The sequence below is a fragment of the Narcine bancroftii genome, chromosome 5 (assembly GCF_036971445.1).
Source record: "Narcine bancroftii isolate sNarBan1 chromosome 5, sNarBan1.hap1, whole genome shotgun sequence".
In the NCBI taxonomy this organism is placed as follows: domain Eukaryota; kingdom Metazoa; phylum Chordata; class Chondrichthyes; order Torpediniformes; family Narcinidae; genus Narcine; species Narcine bancroftii.
In genome coordinates, this window is record NC_091473.1 from 64,145,724 (window position 1) to 64,173,545 (window position 27,822).

A 27,822-nucleotide genomic window follows, 5' to 3' on the forward strand; every position below is an offset into this window, starting at 1 on the left:
AAATCTGAACAATAAACAGAAAATGCTGGAAACACTCCACAGGCCAGTTAGTGTCTATGGGGAGAGCTGAAATTTGCAGTTTTGCAAATGATACAACAATAGTCGCATAACAGGAGGAGGTTGAAAGGTTTGTAAAATCACGCAGGTACAATAACCTGAGTCTTAATGTGGCAAGGCAAAGGACATGATTGCACACTTCAGAAAGATGAAGGTCAACCATTCTCCACTATAAATCAAAGCTTCCACTGTGGAAAGAGGAGAGCACAAAGTTCCTTGATGCATATAAGGGACAACCTATCCTGGATATCTCCTCATTTGTCAGGAAGGCAAAGCACCTACAGTTCTTAAGGAGGTTGAGGAGAGTAAGACGATCAGCCCCCATCTTGACAACCTTCTACAGGAGTACAATTGAGAATGTCTTGTCTGAGTTTGTCTGACTGTGTGGTATGGTAGGCGCTAAGCATTAGACTGGAAGTCAATATAGAGGATCATTAAAACAGCCGAGGGGTCTCCCTTCTCTCTGTAGATGACATTTACTGGGAGTATTATCAAATAGGACTCAAGGTATTAATGAAGACTGCTTTCATTCAGTGTGCAATATCTTCAATCCATTTCCATCAAGAAGGTACAGGAGCATGAAAATCAGGAATGCCAGGCTGAGGAATAGCTTCCTATTGTTGAAGGCCTTTTGAAAGTCCAAATGCACAACATCCACTGCATCTCCCATGTCTCTCCTACTTGTGATCTCTTCAAAATATTGCAATAGCTTTGTCAGGCATGATTTTCCTTTAAGGAAACCATGCTGACTTGAGCTTATCTTTTCATACACCTCCAGATATTCCGTAACCTCATTCTTGATAATTGACTCCAACAGCTTCCCAACACCGACGTCAGGCTAATAGGTCTATAATTTCCTTTCTGCTGCTTTGCTCCCTTCTTAAATAGAGGAGTGACATTCATGATCTTCCAGCCCACCATAACCATGCCAGACTCCACTGAGTTCAATTGATTCCTGGAAGATTATTACCAACGCCTCCACAATCTCTAACTCTTTCTCCAAGGGTGCATTCCATCTGATGTGGGAGACTTATCTATCTGTGAAAGAATAAGTTTAATGAATATGCTTAACAAAGTGTTAATGAATTAGGTGAGAAAATAGTGTTGCTTTGTGGGAATATAATTGCCTTCTAACATGACCTTCCCTGTGCTGTAGTGAGATAGTAATTAACACCACAAAGAACACAATAAGTAAACAAAACCAAGAGTAATGATGCCCTGACATTTCCCAGCTATCTGCAGACTCCACAAGGGAACGTGTGCAAAAAAACAGGGAACACCAACTGTGTGAAACTTGTAGGGTCTCATGCAGACCCATGCCCAAAAGGTGTATAAAAGTGGAATGAACACTCTGCATGCTTTGAGTTGGGCTCAGTGCAAAGAACGAGTTACTGAACTCTTTATTTGCAACCTTTCTACCTCTAGCAATTTTTCAAGGTTGAATAAAGTAAACTGTTGTACCCTTAATTACAGCGTGGGCTGGCTTTAACATATCCTTATACCATTTAGCTTCCCAAGTACCTTCTCTCTCATGATCTTGATCACACTCACTTCTCTTCCAAGAAAGCCAAGAGAGCCCAGTACATTACTAATGTCTTCCACAGTGATGTCTGATCCAAAATATTCATTCAGTACCTCTGTCATCTGCTTGTATCCTATTGTCGAGCACGTCGAAAGAACCAAAGACTTGTTGATCCAAACCAAGGCTTTTATTAACTAAAAGACTGGAGCATATCACAAGTAAGTCGACCAGTCCAGAATGACCTGGTCTGGCTAGGTATCCTTGAATGTTCAGCTCTTACTGACAGCCATCAATTTAGCCACAACTCAGTAATGGCCACAGCATCGTACCCTCCAACCTATAGCTGTACTGCAAGATCATCACCTTGTTTCTAACGCTGTGTGCATTTAAGTAAAATACCTTTAGACCAGTTTTTGAATGTACAGTCTTCCCTCCTGCTATTACAGCATTTTGTCTCATCACCTGTCTGTATCTAAGATTAAAACAAAGATTATCTGAGAATGCACAGGAACAAGATGAACTGGGAAAGTGGGCCAAAGATAGAATTTAGCTTGGACAAGTGTGAAGTGTTGCACCTTGGGAGGTTAATCAAGGGAAGGGCAAGACTTGCACAGTGAATTGTAGGCCCTGGGGAGTGTGGTTGAACAACGAGACTTGAGGATGCAGGAATATTTTTTCATGAATGTAGTGACATAGCTACACAGTGTTTGGAATTTAGAAGAATGAGAGGGGATGTCATCGAGGCATATAACATTCTGATAGGTTAGAAGCAGGAAGAATATTCTGGATGTTGGGAAATCCAGAACAAGGGGTCACAGTCTAAGGGTAAGGAGCAAGTCATTTTGGACTGAGATTTATGGTACCTGAGGGTTTTTTTTTGCATAATGCGTGAAAGGAACGAGCTGCTGGAAGAGGTTTTTGAGGCAGGTACTATTGCAACATTTAAGAAACATTGAGGCAGATACGTTTCATATGGTACAGTCATATGACAATAAACTTGAACTGGTGTTGGTGGGTGTAGTGCGTGTTGAAAGAACCAAAGACTTGTTGATCCAAACCAAGGCTTTTATTAACTAAAAGACTGGAGCATATCACCTTGAGTGGAAATGAATGTGACCACCTCACATACTTCACTCCACAAAAATGGCTTTGAATCAGGATTTGAATGTTAATCCTGTGGGTTTTGGTTTGGGCACATTTATATCAAGGAAACTGTCAACCAAAATGTGCACAGCCTGAAAAACTGTACGTTGATCTGAAGTGCATCAGTGAATGTTACTACTCTTTCAACTAGTTAGCCAAGAGATGCATATCAATGAAATTTTCTGCAAATATTGACACATTTCTGAAGAATCCCTAACAATAACCAATAGGCACACTGGACTTGAAGCTCTTGAAGATATTCCATGCTTCATATAATCACCCACAAATATTGACATGTTCCTAGGGCACCCCTTGTATATACATGATGTCAGCCAAGTAATTGCAAACATTGAATACGAATGCGCATAGAACTTGGTCTCAAAGCAAGAGAAGTCAAACCATACACACTATGTTTACAAGAGCACTAACATTGCATGTTTATTACAGTCAATGTTCTATGTGTCACCCTTGTCCAGAATCATAAGTGGATGAATAATGATAATGAGCTTATTGTCATATGCATAAGTATATATGCAACAAAATTCTTTCTTGCTGCAGCCAAACAGTATGTAATGTACGCCAACTACAGTGGTATGCATTAAATTCCCCACTATAAAAAGAGATAATAAATATAAAGGATTGGTATATAAATATTCACAGTTACAGTTAGTGCAAGGAAATAAATATGATTTCAATGGTGCAGACGGATCTTTCTCGTGGTCCTAGAATCATTTATGGTCAGGGTAGTACGAGGAGGTTCAAAAGCCTGATAGGTGGATATAAACTGTTCTTGAACCTAGAGATGCTGGTCTTCAGTAGAAATATAGGAAGATAGCAGTGAGAAGAGGTTGTGACCACTAGGGTGATGGGGGTCCTTTCTAATGTTGGCTGCCTTCTTGAGACAACACCTCAAAAGGTGTCTTCAATGGGTGGGAAAGAATACTGTGTTCACTGAGTCCTAAAGACTCCCCTCCTAAATCTCCAAATCCTTTTAAGTATCTGCAGGGCACAAGTCAGGGCTGCAAGCAGTCCAGCTCATTGTTGGGCACTACCAGTTGCCCCAATAATCACAAGGACAAAGACTGAGGGGAACGATAGGCTTTATTGTACAGAAGACTTGAGCTGGCCCAGATTCAAGCTAGGGAAGAGCAGGGAAGGGAGAGGTGGCTCAACTTTTATGGCCTGAGTCCCAGGGAAGGAGTCCAGGGGAGAGTGTCATCAGGGAGTGGGCCAGCCCAAGCCTTTACCCGCCAACGAGTGCATACAATCCATACCATTACACTCATCAACCCATACACAGTGCAAAAAATTTTTAAAATACACAGTACAGAATGCAGAGATTCAGAGAGAGAGAGAGATCAGTTAGAACAAAGGTGGGAGGATCATTCAGGAGTCTAACAATGTGGGGGGAAAACTGTCCTTAAATATGGGGGGCATAATATTATATTTGTGAAGAGAGTATAACTTTTTGATGTGTTTGCTGCTTTTCCAAGGCAGTGGGAAATGTGGATGAAGTTGATGGGGGGGGGGGGGGGGGGGAAATGTGGTGATGCCATTCACATCCCTCTGCAGTTTCTTGAAGTCTTGGGTGGAGAAGGAGATGGACCCTGGCTGGATATTTTTAACAATGCATCTGTTGAATTTGTTAAGTGTCACAGGCATTCTAGATTTCATCAGGCTTCAGAAGAAAAAAAAGTGCTGGTGCACTTTCTTGGCCATCGCAGTGACATGGATGGAGGACATGTCACTGGAGGTTTTTACTCATTTAAGGCTGTCTGGCATCTCCACCTCAGTACTGTGAATGTGGATCAGGGAGTGAGCTCTGTCCTTCCTCCAGAAGTATATGACCACCTCCTTGGTCTTGCTAACACTGAGGAAGAGTTGCTGTCCTGGTGCCTCTCTCTTCCTTCCATTCCCCTTCTCATCACTGTTTGAGATCCTGCCGACAATTGAGCTGCCCTCTAATAATGTATAGACAGAGCCAGGGTGGGTATTTTTGCACATTGGTGTCCAGGGTGTTATATAGTCAGGATAATGTGAACTATTTTGTAACTGTAGGGCACCACTGTGGGGCGTATATACATGTATATGAGTGTGTGTGAGCAGTTTCCTGAGATGGTAGAAGACATAAGTAAGTCAAATCTCTTCTGTTATTTGAATCTTGCCTCTTTAAGTTATTTAAGAAGCCTCCCACATAACACAGGGAAAGAAATAGGGGGCAGCCTGGCAGAGCCCCTAGCATTGAGGGTGACTGTGGAGAAGGTTCTGTCACCAACCTTCACCAATTGCACTCTGCAGAACAGGAAGTTGTGGCTCCTCCTCGATAAATCCTGGAGGTTCGTCTTCACCAGGAGATCTTCCTTGAAGTGAGAGCAGCTGTCCTTACCATGTAGCATTAGAGGGGCTACGTTACAATTCAGGAGTGGCGTTTATGCTTTCACCTGTAAACCTTGGAAGTGTGAACACTGGAGAATTCCCCTTTGGCCCCCAGTTCGGAATAAAAGATTCCCAGTTTGGAAACCGAGTTGGCCATTCCCCAACCACCTTATTAAACATCCCACTACACCGCAAACCTCAAGTCCTTGGTGAGCCTTTCTTCAACCGTAGGAAGATGAAACCACATGACATCATTGCCTGCTCTCTGACGTCATAGGGCGGCTGAGTGGGCGGGGCCCTTCCCGGTGCCATCCTTTCGGGCTGTCAATCGGAGGGGATGGGCGGGGCCAGGTTTGCTGTCACTTCGCCAGAGCACCCAAAAGAAAAAGCACAAAGCAAATCGTCAGCTGGAGCCAGGAGAGGGCGAGACGCCAGCACTCCAAGTCACAGCAGCAGCGCTCTGCAAGCTCCAGGCAGACATCTACTTGTGTCCAACCCACCCTCCCTCCGCTGCCGAATCCAGCCAGGATCAGAACTATTGCACCTTCAGCTGCAAAAAGATATAAAATATATATATTTTTACAGGAGTCAATAGCAACTGCAACTCAAAAGGAAGCATCTTCCTCAGTTTGCATTTGGAGAATAAAAGAACGAGGGAGACGAAAGCAGGGAGTGTGGGCACAGGTTCTCTTACTCCCACCGGCGTGGCTTCCTGCAGAGGTGAAGGGGAGGGCTAGGTTAGGGGGACAGAGAGAGAATCGGTTGATTCTCCGCCCTGGCTCTTGCCGACTCTGTAAGTCTCGGTTACGTCCGAGGGTGGCTTATTTCCACCCCCCTCCCCGGCGGCGCGGGCAAGGTTGAGAGATGGAAGACCAGTCCCGTCTTCGACATCCCCATGCCGGAGTCAGCATTCCGGGGCTTCCCCAGCACATGCAGGATGGCGGGGGAGAGAGCGAGGGCAGGAAGCAAGACATTGGAGACATTTTACAGCAGATCATGACCATCACGGACCAGAGTCTGGATGAAGCGCAGGCACGGTGAGTGTGTGTGTGGTGGTGGCGCGGGTGGGGGAGACTAGTTGTGATTGTAGGAGTGGAGGAGAGGGAAGGGGGACTGAGAGAGAGAAAGAAAGAGAGGGGCGAGAGTGAGGAGGCAAGAGAGTTTGTGTGCAAGAGAGGGGACAGAGTTGGTGAGTAAGAAAGAGAGGAGAGAGTGTGTGTGAAAGAGTTTCTGTGTGTTTGTGAGGAGACGGAGTGTGTGAGGCAGAGAGGAGATAATCTGAGACAGTGTGGGAGAGAGAAGAGTTTGTGTGCGTGAGTTTGTAAGTGTGAGAAAGTTTGCAAATGTGAGTTTGTAAGTATAAGATTGTGCATTTGAGAGAGAAGAGAGAATTTGTGTGAAAGTGTGTGAGAAAAATTTGTGCGTGAGAGTTTGTATGTGGGGAGAGTGTGTATAAGAGATTGTGTGTGAAGAGAGGAGAGTGTGAGAAAGAGACGAGAGGGGATCTGTGTGAGAGAGAAAGGAGAATGTGTGTGAAAAGAGGGGAGTGTGAGAAAGCTTATGTGTGAGTGAGAAGAGGGTGTTCGTGTGCATGTGAAAGAGAGGAGTTTGTGTGTGAGAGGAGAGAGAGCATGTGTGTGAGGTTGTACGTGTGTGAATTTATGTGAAAAAATGGGAGGGTGTGTGTGAGGGACAGGGTGGCACAATAACTCCCCCTTTCCTTTCATACTATTTCTGGATGAAATGTGGAACAGTTTCGATGATTCTTAACCGTTTTGTATTGCAGGAAACACGCTTTGAATTGCCACAGGATGAAACCGGCGCTTTTCAATGTGCTTTGTGAGATTAAAGAGAAAACAGGTCAGGAGAACTGTTTGCCTTTTTTTTAAACCCACGCTTGTTGTGGTTTGTGGCTCGCCCTCGCTATTCAAAGGAGAACACGGATGGATAGCCAGAGTTTTGAAAAAAAAACAAGTTGTTCTTTGGTATATTTGAAAGGAAAGGCAAAGGTTGGGGACACAGGAAGCTCCTCTTCCTGCTGCTGGCCTTCTGTTTTGCTTTAAAGATTAATTTGTAGAAACTAATGATTGGATAAACTTTTAAGGGTTAAACAAGTCGATCTTGTAACTTTTTTTGCTTATTCGCGGTTGCTGTGGTTGGTTTGTCAATTTTGTTTTGGCTTTGGAAGACACCGGCATTCAATGGATTGAATGGGCAAGTGCGAGTTCTCATTCACTGAAATAATAATGAGGGCGCGCTGGCTTTCAACCCATGACTTTTGCTCTGGACTTCCATCAGGAATATTGCGTTGTGGGGCATTGTTAAAATCATTCAGCGAGACTGGAAATTAAAGAGTTAAAGGTGTCGCCAGTGCTGGAGGAAGAAGTTGATATGTGAAGCGTTTCTGTAAAAGTGCTGGGAAAATATCCCAACACAGGGGCTGTGTGTGTGTATATATTATCACGTGTATATTTTGTCTGATTGTATATCAAGTATACTTATGGTGTAATATGAAATAATATGTCAAGAGGAAATGCTATCAAATAGATTTCTGACATCTAAGTAATGCTGAAATGTGAAACCAGATATTCTGCAGACGCTGTGATTGTAGTAAAACACAAACATGCTGGGGGGGAACTCAGCAGGTCTCACAGCGCCCATAAGAGAGACAACGATGTTTCGGCCCTAAGCCGTTTTTGAGGTTGAATCGTTTGTTTTTGCTGCATTAGTTGCAGTCTCTAAGACGTTGTGGAGTGGGTTCGTCATTAGGATGGCTGTGGAGGGAATGATTCCTCTTCTGAGAGAATCTAAAATGAGGAGTCAATTTCATTTTAAATAAAACACCATCGTCCACAGAAGGTGGAGAGAAGCTGATTGTTAGTTCTCCAGGAAAGTTGTTTTTGGAAATATCTGCCACAGGAGTCCATGGAAGAGCTAGAGAGGTACTCGGGAAAGAGCGGGGTTTAAAGTTACGAGAAGGTAAGCAGGGACACGGTGCTAAACTTACAATAGGCTCAGTCATGCTTTCATGAAATGTTGAAGACTTTGGGGGCAGGGAGACCAACACTCCATCCAACTCCAATTGTTTGTAATTTCATTAAATCTATCTTTCTCTCTCTTTTCCATAATCTGCCGCCTTTCCTCCAGCTCTCCATTCCCCTTTCCATTCATAGAGCCAACCCCACCTCCCTTATCCACCTACTGTGCTCCGCCCCCAGCCATTTTGTTCGGGTGTCTGCCCACATTTTGTCCATACCCGATGAAGGGCTCAAACCTGAACCGTTGGTTATATTTCATTAGCTTTGATCTATAAAGCACAGCGTTTGACATGCTGAGTTTCTCCAGCATTGTGTTTTTACTTCAATCACGTGTCTGCAGACTTTAATGTTTTAATTCAAGAAGGTCAAGGGTGAAAGGTACAATGTTCAAAGGGAGCATTAGGAGAGAGTGTGGAACGAGTTGCCAGTGGAAATGGTGAATGTGGGTTCAATGTTGACATTTAAATAATCTTTGGATAGGTATATGGATGGGATTGTTATGGAGGGATATGGTCCGGGTGCAGGTGAATGGGACTAAGCAGAATTATGGTTCAGCACAGATTGGATAGGCTGAAGTGCCTGTTTCTGCACTGTAGTGTTCTATGGTTCTTATCCTTTCTTACTTACATCCATGTGCCAACCTAAGTGTCTCTATTGTATCAGCCTCCATCACCATCCCCAGCAATGCATTCCAGGCACACACCACTGTGTGTGTGTGTGTGGGGAAAAAAAAAAGCAACTGACCTCTGACATCTCCCTAAAACTTTCCTCCACTTACTTTAAACTGATGTCCTCTGGTATTTGCTATCATCAGTTCAGGAAAAAGGTGCCGGCTCTCTCCTCTAACTACGCTCGTCGTTATTTTGTATACTTCTATTAAGTCCAGAGAATTAATTCCCTCTGTTTTTCTCCTCTCTCTGTTTATGCCTCATAATTTTCCTCTTTCTCTTCCTCCTTCACTGTACTTGTTTCTCCTTGTCTGGTCCTCTATTATCTCAACTTAATTGCATGCAAATCTTCGGCTTTTTTTCCTGTCCCTTGTCTCTCTCTCTCTCTCTCTCTGATTCTGTGTTACTGAATGCACCTCAACTCGACAAACACTTGAAGTTAAATCTTCGGCTCAGACAGTGTTCTGTTTTATTATTAAGTCTGCTTGTATGGGAATCTGTGACAGTATGTCTTTTATATTCAAGCTTTGATTTCACCTCATAATGCATCTCCTCATTTTTATCTACCTTCTTCAACCTTCCCTCTTAAATTAATTACTTCAAATTTTATTGCAAAAAAACACACACACACACATACACACACACACACTCACTCTTGCCCCCGATGTCCTTAATTCTGTTTGCTCAGTACTTTGTTGAATGACACCTAGTACGCACAGAGGTTTTTAATGAGATGAGGCTGTGATGTTTAGAAGACGGCAGATACACTGAGATTTCAGATTCAAGCACAGCTTCGGCACGAAATGGGACTGGAGACTGAAATTAAAAGTGATGGGTGATTAGATCTGGACCTTTTCTGGAATCCTGTTTTTTGTGGTTCTGGAGAATTCCTGTGTAGCAGATCACATTTCCCAGTATGGTGCACGGTAGCTGCTGTAATGACTAGGACACTAGTTAATAGATTTACAGGCTGCACAGTCATTCTCCATGTCTTCTGTGACAGATGTGATGAGCTATGTATCAACTGATGATGCATGCAAATGGTGAGCACAGGTAGATTTACAATTAAATGTGTTGGATACCCACACAGGAGAGATATGTAGATGCATAGGAATTATTGAGATTCTGGTATTGTTCATGTGAGTTGTGCTCCTTGAGGCTGAAGGGTATGAATGAATTGTTTTATTCTCATGTGTACCAAAATACTGTTTCATTTGTGTGCTATCCAGGCAAATCAACTCACACAGCAGATAGTGGAATAATAAAAAATAAATATACAAATCAGGTGAAGGGAGCAGTGTTACAGTCAGTCAAATTGTGGAAAGTATCAAAAAAGTAATAAAACACTGTGCAGGTTATTAGAGAAAAGTATCGCTATAAAATACATGATCTTTTGCCAGTGTGAGGTCCATTTATGAGTGATAACAAGAGGAAATAAACTGTCCTTGAATCTGAAGGATCGTGTTTTCAACCCTGTATGTTTTCTCTCCAATGAAGGGAGGAGAAGAGAGTGTCACCAAGGTGGGACGGGTCCTTTAGTACATTGGCAGCTTTCCTGGTGCAGTGAGAGGGGTAGGTGGGAGTCAGTGGAGGGAAGGCGTGAGCCTCATTCACAACTCTCTATGGTCTCTTGTGGTCTTGAGTGGAGCAGTTGCTGTCCCACGCTGTGATGCATCCAGACAGTGCACTTTCTCTGGCACCTCTGATTTAAAAACTGGGGAGAAAGCTCGGGAACCTGCTGAATTTTCTCTGGCTTATCAGGGGAGTTGTTTGTGCATCTTGGTCAGACCAGAACAGGCTGTGGATGATATTTACTCCTAAGGACCTGAAGCTCTCCACCTCAGCACTATTTCCATGTTCTGAGGCACGTGCTCCCTCGGTTTTCTGGAGTCAAAGCCATTGCCATGTCATTTTGATGCCATTGAGGGAGAAATTGTTGTGTCCTGACACCAGACTCATCATCTCCTTCCTGTACTCTCTCTCTTGTTGTTGTTTGAGATCCAGCCAACAATGGTCGTGTCATCTGCTAACTCGAGCTATAAGTTTAGGTTGTGTCAATGTGTCAATGGTAATACATGTGGACTACTGATGACTTAGTATCCATTTCTGTGGGCCCAATAAGATTTTGCTCATCGAGTTGCTGGAGGGACTCAGCGGGTCGGGCATCATCTATGGGGTTAAATGGTCAGTCAACATTTTTGGTTGGACCTTTTGTTGAGACAAAGGTGTAAAGTGTAGATATCAAGAAAGGAAAGAGCCAGGGAGGGGCCAAGAGGTAAAAGGATACAGGGCAGATTAAAATGGGAGTAATGGAGACATGGGAAGGGGAGGGTGGGGGATGTGGGCGAGTGAGCCCTGGAATTAGCTGGGAAGAGGGGACCAGTGTTTGCTGCTGGGTTTCTTTCTGGTGACTGTGTACTCACACTACTACAGATTTGACTGCAGCCATCTCCGAGGGTTGGAAATCCAGAGGAAGTTGTCACTTCCACAATCCAGCCAGACCCTCAGAGCCCAATGCTGGATCCATGCGAGATGGAACTCTGTACCGATCTCCAGCACTGGGATGGTGAGCAGATGGAGAAACTCCATTGCTTACGAGGCTGAAGAGCAAAGGGGCTTTCTGCAATCTACAATTCCCCATTGCCTCCTGAATTGACACAGTTTTTTTGATGAAAGAATCTCATGCCCTGAAACCCTGGTGTTACTGATCATGCTGACACTTCCTGTGTCAGGAAGGAATTTTACAGTAAGTGATCCAAGATTTCTGATACACACATTTAACACATGCATTATGTTACAGTAATCACACATTAATAATGTAGAGTATACCAGGCTGTACTAGAAGAGCTGACCTATATTATTAACAAATAGATATTACAACATCAATAATATACTGATTTGAGATATTCAGAAGGTTTCATTTTAAAATATGTGACTCAATATAATTAATATTGAGTTGATTATAGGTGAGTAACTCACCCAGAGTTCCTGATATTCAGTACATTAGTGAACTTAACCCCAAACTATTAAAATTATGTTGCCTTCTCTCCATGCCAACTAACCCCTCTCTGTAACTCTGCAATTTTGTACTTCTTCTCTGTATAAGCTGTCTCACTGGTTTGCTTGCAAAACAATGTCTATCACTGCATTTTCGACAACTTGAACTTGACTTTTTTATGTTGTAGTGATTTGCTCCATCTTTCTTATAAAAGACATGTTGCTATCCTGATCTAATGTTGCTGTGTTATATTACAACACTATCACCAATAGACAGTGCTGGTTAACAATAAATGACCTTGTGTTACTACTATAGTATATGTTAGTAGCGGGTTTTATTGAAATTACTGATAGAAATGGCTTTATTTTTGCAGCTTTGACTTCATCTTAATGGAAAACAGAAGGATGACAAGAGTAAAGATAGGTTCACGAGGATAAAGGAGGCAATGCCTGCCTGGAGGCAGAGGAGGTTCCTAAATTAATACTTTGTCTCAGTATTCACCAGAGAAAAGGATGTAGATCAAGCTGTGGTCAGAATAGAACAAACTTAAGTGCAGGACCCATTTGAGATTAAGAAAGAGGAAGGGCTGGATTTTCTTAAAAACATTAGGATTGATTAGTCCCTGTGACCGTAGGAGATATATCCAAGGTTTCTTTGGGAAAGGAAGGAAGAGATTGCTGGGGCATTGGTAGTGGTCTTTGTGTCCTCCTTGGCGGAGGTGCCGGAAGATTGGAAAATGGAAAATGTGGTCCTGTAGTTTAAAGAAAGTAATAGGGAGAATCCTGGGAATTATATGCCAGGCAGTCTTATTTTAGTGGTGGGCAAACTATTTTAGAGGATCCTAAAGGACAGGATATATGAGCATTTGGAAAAGTACAGACTTCTCAGGCAGTGATAGTCAGCATGACTTCGTGAGGGGAAGGTCATGCCTCTCAAGCCTAATTGAATTTTTTTTGAGATAACAAAAAATATTGATGAAGGTAGAGCAATAGATATGGGATGCATGGATTTTAGTAAGGCATTTGGCAAAGTCCCCCATGGGAGACTCTTACAGAAGCATAGGATCTGATAGAACCTTGACTGTGTGAATTAAGAATTGGCTTGCCTGAGGAAATCCGAGAGTAGCTGTGGATGGAAGTATTCTGCTTGGAGATCAGCGACTAATGGAGTTTCACAGGATTCTCTCCTGGAACCCTGCTCTTTGTGATTTTCATAATTGATTTAGATGAAGAAGTAGAGGGATGGGTCAGTAAGATTGTGGATGATATGAAAGTTGGAGGTGTTGTGGATAGACTTGAATATAGACAGGTTGTAGATTTGGGCGGAAAAGTGACGAAGTTCAATCTGGATAAGTGTGAGGTGATGCATTTGGGAATGTCAAACCTAAAGGCAGAGACATGGTTAATGATAGGATACTTAATAGTGTGGAAGAACAGAGGGACCCTGGAGTCCAAATCCATGGATCTCTCAAAGTTGTCATGCAGATTAATAGGATAGTTTAGAAGGCCTATTGTATGCTGGGCTTCATTAGGGGATTGAATTCGTAGTCATGAGGTACTGTTGCAGCTCTATAAATCTCTGGTGTGACCACATTTTGAATATTGTGTTCAGTACAGGAAGGATGTGGAAGCTGTGGAGAGGGTGCAGAGGAGATTTACCAGGATGCTGCTTGGATTGTGAAAATATGTCTTATGAGGTAATGTTAGCAGAGCTAGAATTTTCTTCTTGGAGCAAAGAAGGATGAGAGAGGACTTGATAGAGGTCTGCAAGATTATGAGAGGCATTGATAAGATACACCTAGCACCTTTTTTTTACAGGGCGAGAGTAGCAAATACCAAAGAAGGAAGGAAAGTTTAGGGGAGACATCAAGGGTATGTTTTATTTTAATACAGAGTTGTGGGTGCCTGGAGTATATTGCTAGTGGTGGAGTATATTGCTAGAACATTAGAGATATTTAAGAGATTCCTAGACAGGCACATGTATGAAAGTAAAATAGAAGGTTATGAGGTGGGGGGTGGTGAATATATAGGTCAGCGCCACATTGATGGCCAAAGGTCTGTATTGTGTTATTATGTTCTATGAGACTGCTCGATTTTAGGAATGCCGGATTTGCAAGCTATGCTTTCAATTATGAGTGCTTAAAAGGAGAAAGAGGAGTGGCAAGAAACTTTTGAATGTGGTCAGGATTTGATGGTGAAGTAGCCATCTCATCCATTGACACTGCCTTCAAGTGAGACTGAATGATGAAAAGGAGAACAGAGACAGGAGTTGTGGAAGGCCAGCCCCAGTGAGCCCTTGTACATTATACCTGAAGGGCAAACTTTGTGTCTGAGGGAGATCAGGTGCATTAGCTATGCTACGGAGCCTCCGACATCAGCGGAGCCTCCGACATCAGCGGAGCCTCCGACATCAGCGGAGCCTCCGACATCAGCGGAGCCTCCGACATCAGCGGAGCCTCCGACATCAGCGGAGCCTCCGACATCAGCGGAGCCTCCGACATCAGCGGAGCCTCCGACATCAGCGGAGCCTCCGACATCAGCGGAGCCTCCGACATCAGCGGAGCCTCCGACATCAGCGGAGCCTCCGACATCAGCGGAGCCTCCGACATCAGCGGAGCCTCCGACCTGTCTTTTATTTTTGGTTGATTGACTTTGGGATTGACTGGTTGATTGACTGATGGGAGGATTGCATGGGTGCTTGGGATTCTACCTGTGAAACTATAATGTTGGTCTTACTGGAGGAACCTTCGGTCAGAGAGTATCCATGGGTAGAAATGGTCAGCCTTAATGCTGGTCTTTTTGAGTTGCTTTCATTGCAGAGATTCCCAGTACAATGTGTATTTAACTTGGAGTGCTGAACGGCAAGTTCATTGTTTTGATCCCTATCAGGTCCTTTTCTGTCCATAACCTGGGATTTCTCAACCACTTTACTATGGGAGAGAAGTTACTGAAGTGCAAATGGGATTTGGTGATGTTAGATGCCTGCTTGGGATTGGCCATCCATTTGCCATATCTTAGAACCTCAGGAATGAGAAAGAGTCTTTCAATGGAAGAAGAGATGATGGAAACAAAATTGAGACCAAGAGGCAATGTGTGTGAAGGGAGAGGGGTTCAGGGTGAGGGAGCATCATGTGGAGGGAGAGAGGGTTGGGGATGAGGGAGTCAGATGTGAAGGGAGATAAGATAGGGAGGGGGGTTGAGGGAGGTGCCTCTCATTAGACTGCTAAGCTAGATAAGAGGGAGGAGACTGAGTCCTGAGCTTAATATTTTACTTTAAAGAGGGAGCCCTGAACCTGAAGTGGGTGAAATACTCAGTCCTTCTCTCACCTGCCATGCTGAGCAAGTGGGGAGATGCCAAGGCAAGTGCCTCCACCTCTTAAGTGGGCAGAGAATCTGCTGGATGTGTGTTCAGCTAAACACCATCATAGCCACCTCTGTACAACCTCCACACCATCCCTCACTATCAAGGGTCCAAAACAGCATCACCTCTCCCTCCTGGAGGAATGTTTTCAGGAAATAACAGGAAAGACAGAAAAAAGAGTGGAAATGATTTACCTGGATTTTCAGAAGGCCATTGACAAGGTGCCATTCATTAGACTGCTGAGCTAGATAAGAGCACAGGAAGAGTAGCATGGATAGAAGATTGACTGGCTAGCACAAGACAGAGAGTGGGAATAAAAGGGACCATTTCTGGTTGGCTGCCATTGACCAGTGGTTCGACAGGACTCTGTGTTGGGGCTCACTCTCTTCATGTTATATGTCAATGATTTGGATGATGGATTTGATAGCTTTGTGGCCAAGTTTGTGGATGATGCAAAGATTGGAGGAGGGGCAGATAGTGTTGAGGAAGCACTGAGTCTGCAATAGGATGTAAACAGGTGTTGACTAATTTCTAAACCGGCAACTAGTTCAGAAATCAGAGGTGGAGAGGGTCCTGGGATCCTTGTACAATAGTCCCTAAAGTCAACTTACATGTAGAGTTAGTTAATGGTTAGGAAGACAAATGGAATGCTGGCATTCATTTCGAGAGGGATAGAATATAAAACTTATAAGGTATTGGTCAAACTACACTTGGAATATTTTGAGTAATTTTGGTCTCCATTTCTAAGGAAGGATATGTTGGCATTGGAGTGTGTCCAGAGGAAGTTTACAAGGATAACCTCTGGAATGAAATGGTTTTTATATTAGGAGCATTTGAAGCCTCTGGGATTGTACTCACTGGAATTTGGAAGAATGAGGGGGAAACTTATTGAATACTGTTGGGTCTGGATAGAGTGAATGTGGAGAGGTTGTTTCCCATGTTGGGGGAAGTCTGGCCAGAGGGAACAGCCACAGAATACAAAAGCATCCCTTTAGAAGAGAGATGAGTGGAATTTCTTTGTCTGGAGGGAGGTGAATTTGTGGGTAGCTATGGAGGCCAAGTAATTCGGATATTTAAGACAAAAGTATATGTAGCAGCTGCTACATACATAGAAACACACCACAGAACACAGTGAAGGTTTCAGTTAAACTGTGTATTTGAATTTTGCGCGCACGCCCCTTTAAGTTCTGCCCCACATGGCGGTGATGTCATCACGTTGCCTGGGGCGCGAGCTGTGGCCTAAGCCACGAGGTAATCAGCAAGCCCCAACGGTGCCATCTTCCTGTAGCTGCTCCGCCAGCGCAGTGATACAAGCGGGGCTAGTTCGCTACAAGAGATGTGTGCCGCCACACAACACCCCCCCCCCCCTCCATCACAGGACCGACTTACACATCTCGCTGCAGATGTGCCATCCACACAGGTTGATCTAAGTCCACATGTGCCACTTTCAGTCTGTCGATCCTGAATAACTCCTCTCTGCCCCCAATGTCCAGGATAAAAGGTGTAGGACCGTGTACGGGCACTGCAGGGGGTAGAGTGTGGGCCACGATGGACGAAAATGAATTCCGATGAGGCCAACTCCTTAGGAATGTTCGCCGTGGTGAGTTGGCGGTGGGGATGCCAGTGAGGCGAGCCTGTTGCGGAGGTCTGTGAGGAGAGTTGGGTTCTCACCTCTGGATTCTGTGCCTGTCCTGAATAACTCTCCTGGCAGCGACAAAGGTGAACCATAGACGAGTTCTGTAGATGAAATCTGGAGATCCTCCTTCGGGGCCGTTTGAATGGCAAGCAGGATCGGGCCTCGTGTTCTTGTGCGGGATTTGAGGGAGGTCGGGGAAAGCACACTCAACTTCACTCCAGTGTCTACCAGGAAATGCCGACCACTGGTCTTGCTGACCACGTGCAGGAGGCTCCGACGGCTGGCCTGGTTGTTTCCCTTGGGCTCCCCAGCTTTGGTGATAGAAACACCAGGTGATTTGGTGCTCTTCCGGCTTCTGCCTGGGGGCAGTCTGTGGTTGGCTGGGTACAGGACGGGTGACCTGATTCATGGCGGCATCGTTCTCACATTTGTTTCTCCACAGCACATCGGCGCGGGCTACGACTTTATGGGGGTCCAAGAAATCCTCGTCCGCCAGTAGGAGTTGGATGTCTTCCAGCATTTATTCCAAGAAGGCTTGCTCAAACATCCGGCAGGGTTTGTGGCCTTCTGCCAGTTCGAGCATCTCATCCATTAGAGCAGATGGGGCTCTGTCCCCCAGGCCATCGAGATGCATCAGCCTAGCCGTGCATTGCTAACGGGAGACACCAAAAGTATTGAGGAGGAGGGCTTTGAGGGTGACATACTTGCCCTCCTCTGGTAGATCGTGGATCAGGTCATCCACTCTGGCCACAGTTTCTTCATCAAGGATGCTCACCACATGGTAAGACATAGTGGAGTCGGAGGTGATCTGTCTGAGGTGAAACAACGCCTTCGCCTGCCTGAACCACGTGGGAGGTTGATAGGTTCAAAAGGTGGGGGGGGGGGGGGAGGAGTTCACTGCCACAGCATTGGTTGATTGCTGTCGAATCCATAGTTGGAGACCAGATAATGTCTGGGTTCTGTGGGGTCACCAGTGTAGCGGCTGTTGCATACATAGAAACACATCACAGGACACAGTGGAGGTTTCAGTTGAACTGTTTATTTGAATTTTGCGCGCACCCCTTTAAGGCCAACGGGTGTTCTGCCCCACACAGCAGTGATGTCATCACGTTGCCCGGGGCGCAAGCTGTGGCCTAAGCCACGAGGTAATCAGCAAGCCCCGATGGCACTATCTTCCTGCAGCTGTCCGGCCAGCGCAGTGATACAAGCAGGGCCAGTTTGCTACAAGAGATGTGCACCGCCACACATATACATTTTTCAGATTTCAGATTTATTGTCAGAGTACCTACATGACATCACATACAACCCTGAGATTCTTTTTTTTCGTGGGTGAGGCAGGATTACCACTTATTGGTAATGTAAAAAAAAAACTGTACACAACGTATACATGTAAACAAATAAAGAACTGTAAACATTTAACGAATGTATGCTGGTTCATCCCCTTCCTTTTTACCACATGCTACTATGGTATTATCAGCAAATTTGTATATGGTGTTATTGTTGTATCGAGCTACACAGTCGTAAGTGTAAAGTGAGTAGAGCAAGGGGCTAAGAACACAGCCCTATGATGCTCCGATACTGATGGAAATTGTGGGAGAGAAGTTCTTATCAATCTTCACTGATTGTGGTCCAGAGGTGAGGAAATCCATGATCCAATTACACAGTGGGGTGTTGAGTCCCAGGTCTTGGAGTTTGCTGGTCAGTTTTGAGGGGAGGATGGTGTCGAATGCTGAACTAGTCAATAAAGAGCATCATGATGTGTGCATCTTTGCTATCCAGGTGTTCCAGGGGTTTGTGTAAAGCCAGTGAGATGGAATCTGCCGTATGATGGTATCTTCAGTGATTCTGGACAAGGAGTAATGTCCGTTCTGTCCTCTGCCTTTGTGATTCCTGTGCAGTCTCTCTGTGCTGCACCATCTCAAGCGAAATTGTGTGCACGCTAGGGTGGGTGGGGGAGGGTATGCACAGCCTTGTAACATATGCCTCAGACCGAGGGTTGATGGTTGCAAGCATCAAAAGGTCAGGGATAATTCAGAGTCCCAAAGGTTAATTATCCCTATCACGGAAGGTATTAAGTGAAAATGTCTGTCTGTGGAACTCAGCAGGATGCGGGTGAGCAAATGTTACTGAAACTCCCTGGAGTCTGAGATGAGCCAAAGAACAAATGTCAGGCTGGGTTTAATAAAACTCCACGAAAATTCCAGGCTGTGGGATTGCATTCCATTGGCAAATATGGACACACGGGAGTCCAGGGAAAAGAGGATTGTTGTGGCTGAGATTGAATCGCTGCGGAGGTTGCTGTCAATTTGTGCATCCCTGCTTCCAGCCCATGAGGTGGGGAGAGGGTCGGTGACTACACTATTGTGCTCAAGGGTCTGAGCTCTAAAGTGCCTACTTGCTTCTCTGAGCATCTGGAGAGACAGGACAACTCACACCGACCGGCCTTTCAGGGATGGGTCCTCGTGGGTAAAGGACTGAGTTTGTGTGAGATTTCAGTCAGTGTTGGATAAAAGAGAAAGATTAATGTAAGAAACACTTCCCCGATGCTTGAACTGATGTCTGTACCACTAATGGAACCGGACACACAGGTGAATAGGAAAATCTTGTATGACCCATGTTCTATACAGGTACAGTGTACACATTCAGTCTCTTAAATGTGCAGCACAACCCACATTTGTGTGACACCTTACCTAGCCCTGTGGAATTTTGCAAGAGCATTATTGGTCAGAAGTTGGCACATCAAGTAATGCCAGGACTACTTCTGATAGGCAGGTTTTAGAGTCAGGTGCAAAATAAGAAACAGCATGGAAATGGTCCCTTCAGCCCAACTCATCCATGCCAACTTAGCTAGTTGCATTTGCCTGTGTTTCACCCACATCCATCTAAACCAGTGGTGTCAAACTCAAATTCACGGAGGGCCAAAATTAAAAACTTGGACTAAGTCAAGGGCCGAACTAAATATTTATTGAAAATTTTCAACAACATCTGCATGTTTTCTCTTCTTTCAACATATGTAATGTTAAACTTTTTCTTATTAAAATAAATGTTTAATAATAGTTTTGGATAAACTCTTTCCAGAAGCATTAACAAATGAGAAATAAAATATTCAATAAATAATATTTCTCTATAGAGGATTTGTCAAATGTTGCTAGTGTGCTGTCGAATAGTAAAATCTGAGGGCTATTGAGAATGTGGGAGAATAACATGATTCCTGAAACAATCAAATGGGTGACTGATTGTGGGCATGAACTCTAGCAGGGTTATTTGCCATGCCCTTTTTCCATTGGTACAGATATCCTTTGATTTACACACTTTTCAAGTTTTATGCCTAATGAGCTTGTATCCAGATGCAGGACCATTTTTAACCAGGAATATATTTATCATTGTGACATGAAACTATTGGAAGATCGTTTTATCCTGAGATTAAAGTTCATAATACTTACTCAGGCCCGTGTGCGGGAGGGCGGGGTTTGCGGGCGATCGGGTTGGACAACAACAGTGTGGGGGCATCGGCTCTCGCTGCAGGGCGGCATCTTGGCGGATCAGCGGCCCCGTCACCGTGAGTCGCGGGTCGGCCTGCGGCAGGGAGGGGGAGTGGGCAACGGTCCTGGCGAGGTCAGGCCCCCCCTGAGTTTATGCCGGACCCCCCTTGACCTGCTGAGTTTCTCCCGGACCCCCCTTGACCTGCTGAGTTTCTGCCGGACCCCCCTTGACCTGCTGAGTTTCTCCCGGACCCCCCTTGACCTGCTGAGTTTCTCCCGGACCCCCCTTGACCTGCTGAGTTTCTCTCGGACCCCCTCCCCTTGACCTGCTGAGTTTCTCCCGGATCCCCCTTTGACCTGCTGAGTTTCTCCCGGACCCCCTTTGACCTGCTGAGTTTCTCCCTTCTGGTGTTTTTACGAGAACCACAGACTCTCGCTCATACATTGATGAGGGGGATCAAGGGCCAAACATTGTCAGGTACCTCTCTGCTGGATAAAGGATACGGTTTAACCCGCTGAGTTTCTCCAGTGTTGGGTTTTCACGAGGTAAAGTCAAAGGGCCGAAGGGCCTGTTTCTGATCTGTAATGTTCTACGGACCCTGTTCTTCTTTCAGTGCCGGTGTCCCAGGACCTTTCCAGGGCAGTCTCCGCGCTCAAGACCGCGCTGGGATCCCGGTCAGCGGTGGAGGAGTAGGTGAGCGCGGCTAATCCCGATCCAGCCCACGCCACTCCCGAGATTGGCGGGGAATTCCATCCTACCTGCCCGACCAGCCTCGCGCTCCACGTGTACTCCGGGCACCCGCCGCTGGTCTGGTGGGAAGGCGCACGGCGGCCGGCGCCCTCATCGCCCGGCGGGGAGCCCCAATCTTCCCTCCGGCGTCCCGACTCCAGCTGCAGCTCCAAGAAACGCTGTGTCACTGGGGTTCCGGGCGCTGGGAAGCGGCCTTGGCTTCCCCTGACACCGGCCAGGCCGCTCTGCGGTAGGGGGGTGGGCGGGGGGACACGACAGCGTGTTTATAAAACCACCCACCACTACTTTTCAAGGACCAGGATTTTTCTCTCTCTCTCTCACCCTGGGACACAGCGGTTACTGTGCATGCGCTATACTGGCGCGGCGGCTAGCGGGCCGCGGGCCAGAGTTTGACATGTGTGATCTAAACCTTGTCCACATAATGGTCTAAAAGTCTTTTAAATGTTACATTCATGCCCAACTCTCCCACTTCTTCTGGCAGCTTGTTCTACATGCTCACTATCCTCTGTGTGGTGAAGGTTCCCCTCAGGATCCTTTTGTATATTTCCCCTCTCACCTTAAGCTTACGCTATCTGTTTTAGATGCCCCTACCCTTGGCAAAAGACTGTGACCATTTCCTTCATCTATATTATAACTCTGTAAGGTAAGGTTGACCCTTAACCTCCTACACTCCATGGAGAAAAGTCCCAGCCTCTCCTTGTAACTCAAGCCTTCTTATCCTGGTAACATTTTCTCAGAGTGTTTTCTGCACCCTTTCCAGCTCCCTGGTATCATTCCAATAGCCTGGTGACCAGACTGTGTACTGTACTCTCAAAGCAATCTTGAACGTTATCAAGGAATAAGTGGTGGCTCTTCAGGAAGTGCAGAGGAATTCTCCACGACAACACACAGGAGAACTGCAAATGATAGAATCTGAAGCCAAACACAGTCTACTGGAAGAACTCTGCATCAAGCAGCACCAATGCAGGAAAATTAAAGGTCAATGTTTCTGACTGGAACCCTTCATCAGGACTGAGAATGCAGAGGAGAGATAGCCAATATAATGAGGATTGGGTGGGAGGGTTTGGACAGGGGCCTGCAGGGGCTTTGTGAACAAGGGAGAAGTGAAGGATGAAGGATAGAAACATGAAAGTCTGCAGACACTGAGATTGTAGTAAAAACACACTATGCTGGAGGAACTCAGCTGGTCTCGCAGCAAACATTGAAGGTATATTACTGATATTTTGAGCCTGAACTATTTGGGGAGGCCATCTCCCTTCTGCACTCTGTCTTGATGAGTTTCAGCCATCCTTTGTTGTTCCACTCATCCTGTCTGACCCACTGATTCCTACACAGTGTCCTGGCTGATGTGTGCCTCTCTCCCAGTTGCTTGTGCCAACAGATTAACTGCTCATCATCATGTTTCCTTCTATGAGATACTGCTGTGTGAAAGTGTCTGCCAAGTTTCCCGTGTTTAAAGTACTGACCAGGTGTCCAAACACTATGAAAAAGATCATGGCCTCTTTAGTTTCTAAATCGGTCTCTGGAGCTGTACCGAAGCATCGACTCTTCAGTAAAGGGAAATGATAAACTATAGATAGAGTAGAAAGTATCAGATTGGGTACAAAGGTATTTTTGGACACCCATCATGGAATTGTGAGGGGGTGGGGATGAGAAGGGAAGCCCATCATCATCCATTGTTGAAGTAGATGGGAGGGAAGGAGGGCATTCTCTGCCTGAGTGTTAGCAACTCTAAATCGTTTGCAGCTCCTGTCTTTTTATGTGAGAGGCTGAGATCATAAAACATGATGAAGTTCAGCAGCAGACTCCATAAACTGACTGGCGCACTGGAATGTCAGAGTGAGGAACGCTCAGTAGAAAGTATGTCTCACACACTCTGTCTCTCGTGCTCTCTCTCTCACCCAATCTCACCCGGGCTCCCCCCGTCCCCCTCGGCCGGGCTCCCCCCGTCCCCCTCGGCCGGGCTCCCCCCGTCCCCCTCGGCCGGGCTCCCCCCGTCCCCCTCGGCCGGGCTCCCCCCGTCCCCCTCGGCCGGGCTCCCCCCGTCCCCCTCGGCCGGGCTCCCCCCGTCCCCCTCGGCCGGGCTCCCCCCGTCCCCCTCGGCCGGGCTCCCCCCGTCCCCCTCGGCCGGGCTCCCCCCGTCCCCCTCGGCCGGGCTCCCCCCGTCCCCCTCGGCCGGGCTCCCCCCGTCCCCCTCGGCCGGGCTCCCCCCGTCCCCCTCGGCCGGGCTCCCCCCGTCCCCCTCGGCCGGGCTCCCCCCGTCCCCCTCGGCCGGGCTCCCCCCGTCCCCCTCGGCCGGGCTCCCCCCGTCCCCCTCGGCCGGGCTCCCCCCGTCCCCCTCGGCCGGGCTCCCCCCGTCCCCCTCGGCCGGGCTCCCCCCGTCCCCCTCGGCCGGGCTCCCCCCGTCCCCCTCGGCCGGGCTCCCCCCGTCCCCCTCGGCCGGGCTCCCCCCGTCCCCCTCGGCCGGGCTCCCCCCGTCCCCCTCGGCCGGGCTCCCCCCGTCCCCCTCGGCCGGGCTCCCCCCGTCCCCCTCGGCCGGGCTCCCCCCGTCCCCCTCGGCCGGGCTCCCCCCGTCCCCCTCGGCCGGGCTCCCCCCGTCCCCCTCGGCCGGGCTCCCCCCGTCCCCCTCGGCCGGGCTCCCCCCGTCCCCCTCGGCCGGGCTCCCCCCGTCCCCCTCGGCCGGGCTCCCCCCGTCCCCCTCGGCCGGGCTCCCCCCGTCCCCCTCGGCCGGGCTCCCCCCGTCCCCCTCGGCCGGGCTCCCCCCGTCCCCCTCGGCCGGGCTCCCCCCGTCCCCCTCGGCCGGGCTCCCCCCGTCCCCCTCGGCCGGGCTCCCCCCGTCCCCCTCGGCCGGGCTCCCCCCGTCCCCCTCGGCCGGGCTCCCCCCGTCCCCCTCGGCCGGGCTCCCCCCGTCCCCCTCGGCCGGGCTCCCCCCGTCCCCCTCGGCCGGGCTCCCCCCGTCCCCCTCGGCCGGGCTCCCCCCGTCCCCCTCGGCCGGGCTCCCCCCGTCCCCCTCGGCCGGGCTCCCCCCGTCCCCCTCGGCCGGGCTCCGCTCGCTCTCTCACTCACACAGATACACATCTCTCTCCTTGGTAGTTGGATCTTGGCACCATTCAAATGCCTGCTTTGACTGTTTTCTTATCATGATTGTTCCCTTGGAAATGATGTCTACATGATTTGGCTGATTCACTCCCTCTGCCAGTACTGTAGTTGGTTGCTGAGGTTCACTTTTGTTCTAGTGTTGTATCTCTACAGTTGCCAAAGATTGGTGGTGGTCAGAAGAGTTTTGAAGTTCGAGGGATGTGGGAGACCACCACATACCCAGAAACCCTCTTTGGATTCAAGGACTATTTCTTTCCAGCTGATATCTAACACTTGATTGGAACTCGCATTTGTAAATTGATGCTGCCTTGGCACAGTTTTAACTGTACTTTTTCTCTTTTTTTTTACCCTCTGATGTCTGGATTAACTTGCCTGGATAGGATGCCAAACAAAGCTTTTCGCCATATCTCCGCCTACATGAGAATAACCATTCTGATTCAAACCAGAAATGAAAATAAGAGTTAATCAGAGCTAATAGCTCAGAGCTTGGAGAGCTTAACAGCACTTGCACCTTGATTTAAAACAAGCCTTGTTTCAGTTTAATCATCAGTTGTCTTATAGTAGAGGCCATGGTGATCTGAAGCTTCACGCTGTCATAGATGTGTTCCAAGGTACTACAGCAGTGGTTCTCAACCTTTTCCTTTCCACTCACCTACCACTTTAAGTAAACCCTATTTCATTGGTGTTTTTTTTATGTGCCCGATGGAGATGTGGGGGGGCTGGTAGTCAAGGTGGGGAGCTGGCTGATGGAGGACCTCAGTTTTCTTCAGGCTGACTTCCAGGCCAAACATTTTGGCAGTTTCCGCAAAACAGGATGTCAAGCACTGAAGAGCTGGCTCTGAATGATCAACTAAAGCGGCATCGTCTGCAAAGAGTAGTTCACGGACAAGTTTCTCTTGTGTCTTGGTGTGAGCTTGCAGGCGCCTCAGATTGAAGAGACTGCCATCCGTGCGGTACCGGATGTAAACAGCGTCTTCATTGTTGAGGTCTTTCATGGCTTTGTTCAGCATCATGTTGAAGAAGATTGAAAAGAGGGTTGGTGCGAGAACACAGCCTTGCTTCACGCCATTGTTAATGGAGAAGGCACACAAAACTCAAAACGGTCAACCAGTTTATCTATCTCGGCTGCACCATTTCATCAGATGCAAGGATCGACAACGAGATAGACAACAGACTCGCCAAGGCAAATCGCGCCTTTGGAAGACTACACAAAAGAGTCTGGAAAAACAACCAACTGAAAAACCTCACAAAGATTAGCGTATACAGAACTGTTGTCATACCCACACTCCTGTTAGGCTCCGAATCATGGGTCCTCTACCGGCATCACCTACGGCTCCTAGAACGCTTCCACCAGTGTTGTCTCCACTCCATCCTCAACATTCATTGGAGCGCCTTCATCCCTAACATCGAAGTACTCGAGATGGCAGAGGCCGACAGCATCGAGTCCACGCTGCTGAAGATCCAGCTGCGCTGGGTGGGTCACGTCTCCAGAATGGAGGACCATCGCCTCCCCAAGATCGTGTTATATGGCGAGCTCTCCACTGGCCACCATGACAGAGGTGCACCAAAGAAGAGGTACAAGGACTGCCTAAAGAAATCTCTTGGTGCCTGCCACATTGACCACCACCAGTGGGCTGATATCGCCTCAAACCGTACATCTTGGCGCCTCAACCTCCTTTGAAGAAGACATCTTGGCGCCTCAACCTCCTTTGAAGAAGACCGCAGAGCCCACCTCACTGACAAAAGACAAAGGAGGAAAAACCCAATCCCCAACCCCAACCAACCAATTTTCCCCTGCAACCGCTGCACCCGTGTCTGCCTGTCCCACATCGGACTTGTCAGCCACAAACGAGCCTGCAGCTTACCCCCTCCATAAATCTTCATCCGCGAAGCCAAGCCAAAGAAGAAGAAAGATTTCATTGGTGCTCTGTGATTAGTAAGAGATCGCTTAAGGTGGGATGTGAGTGGGAAGGGAAGAGTGAGAACCACTGCTTTAGACCCAATTGTTACTGAAATATTTTGCTTGAGAAAAATTGTCATTGGCCCATTTCCTTTGGAGTTATGAAACTGTGTACATAATGAGTCAATTAGGGACAATTAAAACAGTTCTTTTCAATCTTTTTTCCCACCCACATACCACCTTAAGCAATCCCTTATTAATCATAGAGCGCCTATGGCATAGGGAATACTTAAAGTGGTATGTGAGTGGAAAGAAAAAGGTTGAGAACTACTGTACTACAGAGACATGAGCGATTGCTGAGAGGGCCCTGTGTGTGAGGACAGAGTAGTAGAGAGAAATGCAAGCTTTCCAGGTCAATCACAGGTTAGCCAGTGGTCAGGTAGGCTTGGCTTGATATTTGACCATCCAGGGAGCATTGAGGTGGCCACCATTGTTTCTGGAGGGAGTGCTGAAAGCTCTCCTGCCTCCTACGATACAACCCATTCAATGGCTTTATTTTCCTACCTCCATCATTTCTGTCCCTTGATCAATGACTGTGACCAAGACAATAAGAATGCTCAGTTGATGTTTGCCTCCTTGGAATTTACTCCCAGCTGTTTATTCACCCTCACACACATCCACTCTCTCGCTCTCGCACACACTTCCTCTCAGAGACACGCAGAAAGGGACATAGAAGCTCTCCTCTCTCCCCTCACAATCACATAAGGATCATCCTGTTGTGAATGTACAGTTTGGTTTGTTGTGAATTAGTCCTGAGCTTTATAGATGACTGGACATGAGATAGATTCCAATTTTTGCTGCTATATTTCCAGCATTGCAAAGAACTCTGCTCTGAATGCACCTGATGAGATGTAAATCACTTTGGAGCATCTTGAGCCAGTGGAATAGAATCAAAAGTTTCACTTATGAATGCCAACACTTGCCTACATCAGCAGGCAGAGGGGAGAGGGAGTGCCAATGGGTATTGCACTGTTCAGGCACCTTTTAAAACCTCTCATAGTCTGTTGGATGTTCAAGGCATCAGCAATTCCCTGATCCGGAGCCCGTGTTGCCAGATGCTATATATACAGGTAGACCCCAACATGACTATAATTGGGACCAAAGGATTGGTCATAATTCAGATTGGTTGTAAGTCAGATTTGCTTGTCTTAACGACGTTTTAAAACAATTTTTCAAAAAAATTTCAACAAATGAACCTTTAATGAAGAATCTCAGCATATGTACATAATTTTTAAAAACATATCAGTTGTATGTGTGGGAGAACTTAACTTGCATAGATCCTAAGTTGAGAACTACCTGTAACTGGTATTAAAAGAAAAATTATGGTAAAAAAATTAATATAAGGAACGTGGAAAAGGAACAAGTCAGACAATTTAATTACATTGGAATAAAATTCTAACTTCTGAAATCTTGTAGCTGAATTATTAATTAAATAATGAATCTTTTCCATGTTCAAACAGGACATGATGTCATGCAACCACTGACCATGAGTAGGTGGGGCAGAATTCCTCCATTTAAGTAAAATCATACGCCTTGCCAAAAGAGGCAAAAGAAATGGAGTGATTCTGAACTTGAGATAAAGAATTATTCCCTCCTGTTGTGCGATAGAGGGGCCACCAAAGGATTTGATGTTAAATCTATATTGAAAATTTTTGATAAAGTATTTTTCTAGACTAGGACAAGTCCAGAACATGAATTAATGATGCTTTGTGCAATGATCTCAAATCAGGGT

The 27,822-nt window shown here is 46.8% G+C and overlaps 1 protein-coding gene across 6 annotated transcripts in view; it reads left to right on the top strand.

Annotated features, from left to right (window-relative positions):
• The first annotated feature begins 5,426 nt into the window (after positions 1-5,426).
• Positions 5,427-27,822, top strand: part of LOC138763454 (pre-B-cell leukemia transcription factor 1) — a 389,485-nt gene continuing 367,089 nt past the window's right edge. For all 6 annotated transcript variants that reach the window (XM_069937625.1, XM_069937629.1, XM_069937630.1 and 3 more), the window contains exons 1-2: positions 5,427-6,135; positions 6,885-6,958. In XM_069937625.1, coding sequence (XP_069793726.1) covers positions 5,963-6,135; positions 6,885-6,958 — 247 coding nt within the window. In that variant the 5' untranslated portion in view covers positions 5,427-5,962. The remainder of the gene's footprint in view (positions 6,136-6,884; positions 6,959-27,822) is intronic.